We start from the raw sequence: 12,304 nt of genomic DNA, 5'->3' as shown, positions 1-12,304 counted from the left end.
GCAAATCTTAGACGTATGTCATGGATCATGACTACTTGGTCCAGTTATGGCCTGAATCAAAATATAGGTCAGGAGCAATGAGGTAGCAAAGTAGGTCTTAAATTTCTTATTGGAACATTTTCACATAGTTTGCGACAAAATATATGTAAATGAGATTCAGCAGGAGTAATAGGGAAACCATAATGACAGAAAACCTCACGATTTCTTAGATGTGCAACTTTATTTAATATTTCAGCTTTCAAAGAACAGCAAACATCACAATTCACCTATTATTGACTGTTCAACATGCTTGAATACAGTTCAAATTCAATGTTAATATAACTAAAACTCTACTATTCATGAGCAATGCATCATTTCTTCGTGTTTAACACCATACTTCTAGCAGCTGTATTAATGGTTGCGAGTTGCAGGAATCAGAATGTTCTGAAGAGCTGATTGGGAAGGTAGCCAAGATGTAGGAAAGATGTCTGAGCTTCTTTTTCAAGGACAGCCAGCTCTTCCACAGTGGGTGCCAAAGCATCAACATGACCTTTGTACAGTCCACCTGCCAAAAGACAACATGTGCTTGAAGTACCTTTTCAACAATATTTTATGTTCAGTTACACTATGAAAAGAAGCTCAAAATTGTGTTGAACTATGCACAACATAAAATAAGCCATACTGAATTAAACAAAAATCCACTGACTCCAACATCCTCTCTCTGACTTACCAGTCTGGGTCAAGCAACTTATGGCCTTCTCTTCTAGGAACTTGTCTAGACCTGTTATCCCACTATGTTAAAACTCCCCACTTTAATTATGCAACATGGGAAAAATTACTTTATATAATTTGTTTTCAAACTGCCAGTCATTAGTTTCAAAGAACGGCTTCTTGTTTTAGTGTTTGAAAAACATCAAACATCTGTTACACCCCAGACATGATTTCATAAAATCTTCCATTATATCCCCTTTCGGTCATCTTTTTCCTAAGCTGAAGAGCGCTGAACTGTTCAGCCTATCACGAGAGATGTTCAATCCCCCTTAATTATATTTTCACCCTTTCCTGAACCTTTATTGTTTCTGCTATATCCTTTTTAAGAAAGCCGACCAGAACTCTGTACAGTAATGAAGATAAATTCAAACTTTCTTAGAGATCAAACTCCACAGGTGACCCTTGAGGGGAGTAATGCTGGCCTAGTGGCTAACCCTCAGTAAGCCTGGTTTTAAGAGAGATGTTATAGAGGGGCTCAGCATCAAAGACAGTTTTCATAATTAGGCAACAGTGTATCCTTTAGAGTCTCAATTAGGGTTTCATATAAAACTGTGTTTTAGTCTAGATCAGGGGTAGGAAATTCCGGTCCTCGAGAGCCACAGGTAGGTCAGGTTTTCAGGATATCCACAATAAATATGCATGAGATAGATTTGCATCTCAAGGAAGCAGGAAGTGCATGCAAATCCATCTCATATATATATATATATATATATATTAATTGTGGATATCTTGAAAACCTGACCTGCCTGTGGCTCTCGAGGACTGGAATTGCATACCCCTGGTCTAGATCAGTATTTTAGGTTGCATTTCAGGGCTTAAGATCAGATTAGGGCACAAATAGCTGTTGCGGAAAGTCTCTGTTTGCTGTCAATTCCCTCCCACCCACCTCAAGGCAGAGCTTTTTGATTTATAGGCTCTTCAGCCAACCAGGAACAGGGCATTGCTTTGGTAGGATTTTTCTGCCCTTTCTTTATTCTTTCCATGTCTAAGTATTTCTTCAACCACAGTATGGCTGGGAAACATGTCACCAAAGCTGCTGCTCAGGTTACAGCTTCTGTCTCTATGCTACCCAGGAAGAGGAAGTGATTCCATGTACAAGCTGTCTTCAGCTTGAATCCTTCATGAAGGAAGGAACTAAGAGAGGAGGTAGCAAGACTGAGAAGCATCTGTGAGAATGAGAAGTACATCGATGAAATAGTTCATGAGGCATCAAAAAATTTTCAGCAGAGAAGAGGCTGTGCTGAGGGAAGACAGCTGGACTCAGATTACAGAACCCTGCAAGATTGGTACTGTGAATCCACTTGCCCTTGAACTAAAGAATTGGTATGCTGCCCTAGAAGTGGAGGAGATGAGAGCATCCCAAGGAGAGGAAGGACCAAAGCTTGAAATCCACAAAAATTACTGGATCCATGACTACTAGGAAGCATAAGGAGTGGTGGTTGGGAATTCACTTCTGAAAGGTACAGAAGTGTCCATCTGCAAACCAGACATGATGTCCCGAGAGGTATGCTGTCTGCCTGGAGCCCGGAGAGCATGCAGAGACTCAGCAAGCCCGATGACTATTATCCGATGCTGCTCATCCAAGTTGGCACTAATGATACTTCCAGGTACCCCTGCAAACATATCAAAAGTGACTTTGTGGCTCTGGGAGAAAAGGTGAAACAATCAGATGTGCAAGTGATATTCTCACTGATCCTCCCTGTCAAAGGTAAAGGCCTGGACAGAGAAGCTCACATCATGTAGATGAATGCATGGCTGCATGGATGGCGTTAATGAGAGTGTTTCGGTTTTCTGGACCATGGGATGATTTTCTAAGGGCAGCTGAACAGAGATGGTGTACATCTATCAAAGAAGGGAAGAAGTGTCTTCAGCAGTAGACTGGCTAACCTACTGATGAGGGTTTTAAACAAGAATGATTGAGGCAGTTATCACATCCCACAGATGAGATAAGCATTCAGAAAAGTGAATCATTAAATACCGCAACACAAATGGGAAAAGGGGGTGATGTCTGGAAAGCAGTATATACTAATGCTCAAAGTATGGAAAAAGAGGTTCTGGATCAAGAGGCTGTGACGGAAGAAAGATACTTGGATTTAGTGGCAATCACAGAGACATGGTTCACGGAGAACCATGTTTGGGATATAGTTATACCAGGCTATAATCTGTTCAGGAAAAAAAAGGAGGGGGGAGTAACAATATTTGTTAAATATCATATTGAAGTCACACAATTGCATGATCTGCAGGGAAAGGAAGAGGCACTGTGGGCCAATCTGAAAAGAGGGAATGGAAAATGTATTTACATTGGTGTGATATACAGGCCTCCTTTACAGACAAGATGTGTACAGAGATTTAATAGTAGACATTCAGAATATAGCTGTTCAAGGGGAAGTATTATTAATATGGGATTTTAACATGCCTGATGTTGATTAGGGTACCCCTATTCTGGGGTCTTCTAGAAGTAGATAGATCCTGGATTCTCTACAAGGAGAACTTTTCCAGCAGTTGGTAATGGAACCCATGCAGGATTTGGACATACTGGACTTAGAACTTACAAATGGGAAAAGTGTTTCTGATGTTACAGTGGGTGATCATCTGGCATCCAGTGATCACCTCATGGTGTGGTTTAATATTAAGACAGGCTTATAGAGAGGGCTCATTCAAAAGTGAAGTTCTATACTTTAAAAAAAAAAAATCTGGAAGAAGTAGGAAAGCTGTGGGTAAAAATAGAAGGCGCTTTTGTTAAGGACAACAAACCATTTTGAAGTACTGTAAGTATGAGGAAAAGAAAGATGCTTTGGTTCTCAAAAGTAGTAGCTTAAAAGGCAAGGGAGTAGCTAAAAAGGCAAGGGAAAAGAGGTTAGCATTCATAAACTACAAAAGATCGCAGAAAGAGGAAGATAGGCTAAAGTGTCTGGGAAAGTTAAAACAGGCTGTTGTAGCCTTTAGAGCAGGGTCTCGCAAACTTTTTCAAGCCGGGGCACACTAAACCTAGTGTCCCCAGCTCAAGACAACACAAAGGCCCTTCAAATGGGCATTGCGCCAAGAGAAGAACCTGCGCTGGAGAGTAGGGCCAGCAGAGAGAAGAGGTGCCGGCATTGGGAGATTGCTTACAGCACGTGCCTCTCTTCGCGAGAGGCATGTCCTGTAGACAGTTAGCCGGTGCTGGCACCTCTCCTCTTCCCCAGTGTACCGCGGCACACCTGAAATCTCACGCGGCACACAGTTTGTGATACACTGCTTTAGAGTCTTCATTTGGGAGTTCACTGTCCTTCCTGGGTCCCACGCTGGAATCAAAGGACAGTCTGCTGTTTCTTCGGCGGGTGGCGTAGCTGAAGAACTGGACTTTGGAACATCACTTTCTCCTCCAATGGCTGCTACGCCGCCTTGCCCTGCTCCATTTGTGGCTCTGCAGAGGGATCCCAGTGAAGTTTTTCTCGTGGGAGAAACCCCATTCTGAGAGGCAGACACCATGGAAAATTCAAATGAGCAGAGTTTGCTGGGAACTACGATTTAAACATCTCCCCAGCCACTGAGATCTAAAACTGTGACTTTGGAGAGTATATGGCAAGCTCTCCAAATGCTAAACACCATAGTCCACAAATCTTCAACCGAAGTCTCTCGCCTTATAACCACTGTAGATGCTTTGAGCAAAAAGATGGAAGCTATATTGTACAAGAAGAATTTTCAAAGAAAATGAAACAAGTGAAGGACAACATGGAAAATCTTCAAATCCTGACTATGGGACTGGTAAAAGACAAAATTATATTAAATAGGAGAATAGAGCAGATTGAAAATTTTAATCGAAGAACGAATATTCGTCTACCTAATTTTACCAAATCTCTGCTCATGACCCCTCTAGACTTATTTAAACAATATCTGATGGATGTTTTGAAGTTTCCTTTGGAATCTATTCTGCCAGTAAATAAAATTTATTACCTGCCTAAGAAAAAAGAAACGGAATTAATCCAGAGGTTGGTCCAACATCTAAATAGAGAAGACCTTAATGTCTCAGAATTAATTGAAACTAGCGTGTCAGAATCAACAGAAAGAGCAACTTTGTTGGTGTCACTTATTTTTGAACAAGATGTCAATACCATATTTAGAATTTATTTTTGTCAGTCCAAGCCAAAGATAAAAAGATTTGGATGTTTCCTGACGTTACCCGCCATACACATGAACAAAGAAAATTGTTTCTAGCAATGAGGACTGAAACAATTTTACTGGCCTGCCATTGTAAATGCCTTATTAAATATCTTGGGTTAAAATATGTATTCTATTTGCCGGAGCAATTAAGATCATTCTTAGATTTGAAGAAATTGGGGACTGTAGGTGATTAGTCAGCCTTAGTTAAGCTATACACATTTTCATTTAATAATTTCATGTAAAATAGATGCTCCTTATTTTCAGAACCTCCATATTCTTTTGTGGTCTGAGGAAGAAAATTGTGTTTCAAGTGTTATCTATTAGAACATTAATTTTTCTAATTTCAGACTATTTTTGTTTCTCTTTCTGTATTTCTGGAGTAAGATAATTCTTGTGTATTATGTTAAAAGCAATAAAATAAAAATACACCAAACAAGCACATAAGCCGAAGTGGAAAGTCTCCGGGACCCCAAGAGAGTGGAGATCACTTTTCTCTGAATAACCTTTCTTACCTAGGAATTCCCTTTCAAGAGCCAAGCTGTAAGACAAAAGGGACCCGGATCGAACACTGGAATGGGGCCCTGAGTCAGAAGGTCGGGTGAGAGGAGCATCTGAAGAGGATCTGCCAAGAGATGATGAACCAGATCTGCATACCATAGGCATCTGAGCCAGTCCAGAGCTACCAGGATCATGCAGCCGGGGTGCCAAGAAATGCAAAGAAGGATCCTGCCCACCTTCGGCCATGGAGGAATCACATACAGGAGGACCCCCAATGGCCAAGGCTGCACCAGCACAAAAACAACAACGAAGGAGACCAGATGGTGCTCAATCTTTTTTATTTTCTAACAGACTCAACACGATCGTGTTTTGGCCCAAGAAGGCCTGCCTCAGGATTCTTGCTGTTAAATCATGATAGAAAAGGTGTATTGATCCATAAGCTCAATTATTGCAATGAGTTCTCTTGGAAAACACCATACCAAAGGTTTTTCATTTGCTTACGGTTTCGCTACACTTGTTCATCAACCTTTGGCATGGGTTTTCCAAGAGAACTCATTGCAATAATTGAGCATATGGATCAACATACCTTTTCTATCATGATTTAACAGCAACACTCCTGAGGAAGGCCGCCTTGGGCCGAAACACGATCGTGTCGTGTCTGTTAGAAAATAAAAAGGATTGAGAACCATCTGGTCTCCTTCATGCTGTTTTTGTGCTTCTCACTGGTGTGGAGGCATTTTCTCCTGTTTGTTTTCCAAGACTGCACTAGAGCATCCAATTCCTCGACCTGAACATCCCTGTGCCGACTGAAGAACCGGGACATTTTGGCATTGGCACTCATGGCCATCAGGTCCATGACCAGCTGACCCCAAGCCTGCACAATCAACTCGAAGGCTGCAGGACCGAGACACCACTCTCTGGGATCTAGCACATGACTGAGGAAGTCCGCCTGGACATTCTCCACTCCCGCTATGTGGTAAGCCGAGATGCCCCGAAGTTGAGACCTGGTCTAGGCCATGAGCAGATCTGCCTCCTGTGCCACCAGATGACTCCTGGTACCCCTGATGATTGATGTGGCATTGTTCGAGAGAACCCGAACCGACTTACAAGTCAACAACATCTGGAATGCTAGCAATGCCAACCGGATGGCCCTGGTCTCCAGAACATTCATCAACCAAGACGCCGCCCTGAGTGGAGCGACTGAGACACTGAGCTTCCAAGCCGAGGATACTGGTGTCCATGAGAAGCACTGGGGCTGATCCAGACACACTCCCTGCACCAGACTGGAAGACTGTAGCCACCACCGGAGGCTGCAAAGAACCAATCTCCAAAGAGGAACGGGAGAGTCCAGATCATGCAACTGAGGCAGCCACTGCTGAAGCAGACCATACTGAAGCGGCTGCATGTGAGCCCGAGCCCACTGAACCACATCCAGGGAGGCTGCCATCGACCAAGACCTGGAGAAAATCCTGCACTGGAGGCAAATCTGCGACTGCACCTTGTTCACTTGGGCCTCTGGAAGGAAGACTTTCCCCAAGCCACTGTCGAAGAGAACCTCGAGGTAACTCCAGGCACTGAGATGGAGTCAACCAGTTTTTGAACAGGTTGACCACCCATCCTAGCGATCGCAGAAACTCCACAACCCGAGCTGTAACCCGGGAACTCTCCTGAAAAGACTTTGCTCAGATCAACCAGTCATCCAGATAGGGATAAACCAGAATGCCCTCTTTGCACAAGACCGCTGCTATGACCACCATAATCTTGGTGAACGTCTGTGGAGCCGTGGCCAGACCAAAAGGAAGCAAAGGAACCTTTAATGGGCAGCACGAATCGGAACATGCAAGTAGGCCTCCATTAGATTGAGAGAAGTCAGGAATTCTCCCGGCTGAACCGCCAGAATGACAGATCTCAGGGTCTCCATATGAAGAGACGGAACCTGGAACACCCTGTTGCCACCCTTCAGATCCAAGATAGACTGAAAAGACCCCTCTTTATTGGGCATCACAAAGGAAATGGAAAACCGGACGGTGCAAAATTCCTGAGGAGGCACTGAACTACCACTTTGAGGTCTAGCAACCTTTGTAGCATCTGATGAAAAGCCCATTTCCTGATAAGGTGAAGATAGGAAACGATCTGGCAAGGGCCAGGAAAACTCCAGAGCACATTTATCCCAAATCACCTCCATGACCCACTGATCAGTCATGATCTTGGCCCACCCCTGGTAAAAGTCCCGCAACCGTGTGCCTACCGGCACCAGAGGAAGGGCCCGCAAGGAGTCATTGGGCAGGGTGGGCAGAGGAATCAAGCCCCGCGGGCGAGCATGGTCTTCTGAAGATGGGGCACCTTAGAGTCAGTCAAGGTCTGAACCAACTTGTCCAGATCCTCGCCAGACAAGAAAGCCTCTGTTACCGACATGAAAATATAAAACCCTTTCTCTATTCCAATCAAATAAAGCCTGATGCATTCTCTTGTTTTGAAGGCAGATTAATTATTTTAATTAACTTCACAGATCACCTATGGTTCCTGTGTAAGCTCTAACTTTACTGTGAAATCCGGCGCCACACATTATAAATTACTATAGTATGAATGCACTTAACATGACAATAGAAAAAACTGGTACACACTGCACAGCAAGAAAATGTGCCAGCTAGGATTTCATATACATTTGACTTATAGAAAATGCAGATCCAAAATCACAGTGCACTTATTCTCTCCCTTATTTAGTTTCCAATTCATCTTTTAAAAAAATGAGTAACCTGAAACATGTATTACTAATCATCAACTTACCACCAGCAGCTCTTCTTTGTCCATAGACAACCTTTCCATCAAAATCATCTAATGGTACCTTTATATCGGCCTCCACTTGAGATATGGTACAGGTCAGATGTTCCTCAATCTCCCCTAGCAGCTACAAGCAATACCATGATAAAATAGAAAATGTTATTAAATAGGTTTGTAAAAATCCTGTACCTAGGTCTGCTTACATTCTTCACATCATGGACCCAAGGCGATACTACTATGTAACAGCTTTTTTTTCTTGGCAGCATTTAGTCACATGCTCAGAAGTCTTAAAGTGGCGATTCACTTTTAAAGTATCCATATCGGGGCTTCATCGCTGATATCACCCACATGTGAGAATATGCTGCCTGCATGTCCTGGGATAACAATGGCATTTATCTAAAAGTTTAGATGCTGAAACCTGGTGCCAGCAACTATGCTTTTGTGAACAAAGTGTAAAGGCTATAAAACTCATGTTTCTGAATGCTCAACAAATCTTTTTCCTTAAAAAAATGAGAAAATACCTGCATCTCATTGTACCATATGGTACAACCTCCTTCTTCCTTCAGTCTGGTGTTATAGCAGCCCTTTCCACGACTACTGCACGAATGATACCAAACCTGCACCAAGAGAAAATATTAACCTTTGTGATGATATCAAATAAAGCCCTGAAATCTCCATACTACTAATTAATATACAGATAAGGATGCATGGCAAATTTGAAGCATTTTACAGATCTGGAAAACTGAACACTTTTCCGATAAACCCAAGAGAAATATGTGAAAAGATAAACCCAATAGAAAATGTGAAAAGTACATTTCCTTAAAGCAGTTTTCATCAGTTGCCATCAGGCTGAAACTTGGAGCACTCCACTGATCCACAATTAGCTAGAAAGCTGAGTTGCATAACCAGCAGATCTTCTGTACAACAACCCTACTCATTTCTACCTTGACTGTTCCGTCTCTGGTAGCACATAAATCAAGGCTAAAAGCCCACTTTGAGATTGTTTTTAACTCCTAACTCCCACTCAGTTGTAAAACACCTATGCATGTTTTATCACTCTCTTTCTCTGAGAAAATTCCTAATCCATTCTTGTCCTGTATGCCTGATTGATTAGATTATAAGCTCTACTGAGCAGGGACCATCTCTTGAAAGAACACTGTGTATGTCCAGTAGTGCTATAGAAATAAGTAGTACTAATAGTAATTAAGTTTCAAGTTTCAAGCATATTAGACACTTGCTATACTGTCCATCAAGGAGCGTCTGAGCAGTTTACAAAATGAAAAAAAGCAGAGATCATGGGAGCTAAAATACAGTGGTACCTTGGTTTGCGAGCATAATTCGTTCCAGAAGCATGCTCGCAATCCAAAATACTCATCTTGCAAAACACTTGCAAACCGAGGTTTGACTGTATATCCTTTTTCTAGTTTCCTGATGTAGGAAGGGATGAGAAAATATAAATATGAGGGTAAATCAAAAAGTAAAGGCAAAATACATTTAATATTAGCACTCCACTGATCCACAATTAGCTAGAAAGCTGAGTTGCATAACCAGCAGATCTTCTGTACAACAACCCTACTCATTTCTACCTTGACTGTTCTGTCTCTGGTAGCACATAAATCAAGGCTAAAAGCCCACTTTGAGATTGTTTTTAACTCCTAACTCCCACTCAGTTGTAAAACACCTATGCATGTTTTATCACTCTCTTTCTCTGAGAAAATTCCTAATCCATTCTTGTCCTGTATGCCTGATTGATTAGATTATAAGCTCTACTGAGCAGGGACCATCTCTTGAAAGAACACTGTGTATGTCCAGTAGTGCTATAGAAATAAGTAGTACTAATAGTAATTAAGTTTCAAGTTTCAAGCATATTAGACACTTGCTATACTGTCCATCAAGGAGCGTCTGAGCAGTTTACAAAATGAAAAAAAGCAGAGATCATGGGAGCTAAAATACAGTGGTACCTTGGTTTGCGAGCATAATTCGTTCCAGAAGCATGCTCGCAATCCAAAATACTCATCTTGCAAAACACTTGCAAACCGAGGTTTGACTGTATATCCTTTTTCTAGTTTCCTGATGTAGGAAGGGATGAGAAAATATAAATATGAGGGTAAATCAAACTGTGAGCAATTGAGCTTTAACAGAAGTAACAGTGAGAGTGTGGCATAGTGGTTAGAGGTACAGCCTCAGCATCCTGAGGTTGTGGGTTCAAACCCTGTGCTGCGCCTTGTGACCCTGAGTAAGTCACTTAATCCTCATCTGGCCCAGGTACATTACATAGACTGTGAGCCCACCAGGACAGATAGGGAAAATGCTTGATGAACCTGTATGTAAACCGCTTTTGAGTGTGGTTTTAAAACTACAAAAAGGCGGTATACAAGTCCCCTTGAAGATATCACTTTTCCACATAGTTCCCATGCAAGATGACATTTGTTGTATCATTTAACTAGCTTCTGCGTTCCTGCAGAGAAGTTTTTTGGCTGTTCTCGAAGCCAGATGAGCACCGGCTTCCTTTATTTCATTATGCTTTGTCTTTCACTCTCCAGGTCGCAGAGATTCACCTATGTCTTATTGCCAGTAAAAATTATTTCCAGAATACTCAGATCTTCTTCATACCATCTTAGAAACTGGGCTGCAACCTCCACACGCTGTTGCTTGTGCAGATCAGTAAGCTGTTTGGGAACCCACCATGTGAAGTCTTCCTGTATCCCAAGTCATCATGCATTATGGCAAATAAAGATCCAAAGCTGATAACCAAATTTGCAGCCAAATGAGACCCCACCATCCATCAGTCTTCTCTAATCAAGGTATCCACTCTGTCAATGTGCTTGTGTGCGGGGGCAATGTTGATGGGCAACCAGAATGGAAGATTAGGTTTATACCTTTGATGATCTTGTTATTCCCTGTAAGATTCCATATGCTATCCCAATCTGCCTGACAGCTAACAAACATATCCAATTAAGTCCCAAAGACAGTAACATACCTGAACAAATCCATGACAAGGGGGTAAGGAGGAAGATCCCCCAATACCACAAACAAGTCTTAAATTGGGCTGCTCTGCAAAACATTAACAAGTAATAAACAGGCACAAAGGCAACTCGGAAAAACATTGAGGAACAATGTAGAACTAACCTGCTGAGTGCAACACACATTCCAAGAAAAACTTTTAGTAATGCACATAAGCCACAGAAACACTCCCCACAGGAACTGGCAGTTGGCTGGAAAATTTTCAAGCCTGTAAGGAGAATTAACTGAGGCAAAAAAGCAGGCTATTCTAAACAACAGAGAGGGTGGGTCATATGGAATCCTATAGGGATGTACCAAAGCAATGGAGCAGCTAAGGAGGGACAGAAGAGCCTGCCCCCAACACAGAGGTCCCCAAAAGCAGCATCAAACTAGCTACCACATCCACTCAGTAAAACAGGGTAAAAGTATAGAGAGAGGACCAAGTAATTGCCCTGCAAATTTCATCAGGATGCATCACACGAGACTCCGCCCATGACACAGCCACACTTCTAGTTGAGTGCGCTTTAAGCAAAGTCAGTGGCTGCTTGCCACGGAAGATGTAAGTCATGGAAATGGCCATTCAAATCCATTGAGCGATCGAAGACTTGGACATCAGCTGACCATGGCGAGGCGCAGCAATCAGGATAAAAAGGTGATCAGACAGCCTGAAATAGTTATTCCTCTCCAAATAATGGAGTAAGACTTCCTGGACATCCAATTTGCATAAGATCTGATCTTTGCGCTCTGAACCTATGGAATGAAACGCAGGCAACTGAACCTCTTGGTTGACATGGAAGGCCAAAACCATCTTCGACAGAAAGAAAAGTACAGAATAGAGACCACCTGTGTCCATTAAATGGAGAAAGAGCTCCCTTCACGAAAGAGCCTGACGCTCCAATAAACACCATGCCAAGACAATTGTGACCAGGAAGACAGTCTTGATCAGGGGTGCCCAATGCGTCAATCGCGATTGACCGGCAGATCAGGAAGGCAACGCGAGTCGATCACGGAGCCCATCCCGGGCTCCGTGATACACTCGTGTTGCCATCCAGATCTACTGGGCCAATCAGCCTTCCTCTCCTGATGTCCCCCACCACCCTCCTTGCAGAAGTGTCGGACCAACCAGCAT

General features: G+C 42.6%; 1 protein-coding gene across 1 annotated transcript in view; it reads right to left on the bottom strand.

Annotated features, from left to right (window-relative positions):
- Positions 1–201: 201 nt before the first annotated feature.
- DDX1 (DEAD-box helicase 1) overlaps positions 202–12,304 on the bottom strand; it is a 194,657-nt gene continuing 182,554 nt past the window's right edge. Inside the window, exons 24-26 of the mRNA XM_033936340.1 lie at positions 8,694–8,789; positions 8,179–8,299; positions 202–544 (exon numbers count right to left, since the gene is read on the bottom strand). Coding sequence (XP_033792231.1) covers positions 414–544; positions 8,179–8,299; positions 8,694–8,789 — 348 coding nt within the window. The 3' untranslated portion in view covers positions 202–413. The remainder of the gene's footprint in view (positions 545–8,178; positions 8,300–8,693; positions 8,790–12,304) is intronic.

The sequence above is a fragment of the Geotrypetes seraphini genome, chromosome 3 (assembly GCF_902459505.1).
Source record: "Geotrypetes seraphini chromosome 3, aGeoSer1.1, whole genome shotgun sequence".
Lineage (NCBI taxonomy): Eukaryota > Metazoa > Chordata > Amphibia > Gymnophiona > Dermophiidae > Geotrypetes > Geotrypetes seraphini.
The sequence above is the reverse complement of the archived record's forward strand: the minus strand, read 5'-3'. Positions and strand labels throughout refer to the sequence as shown.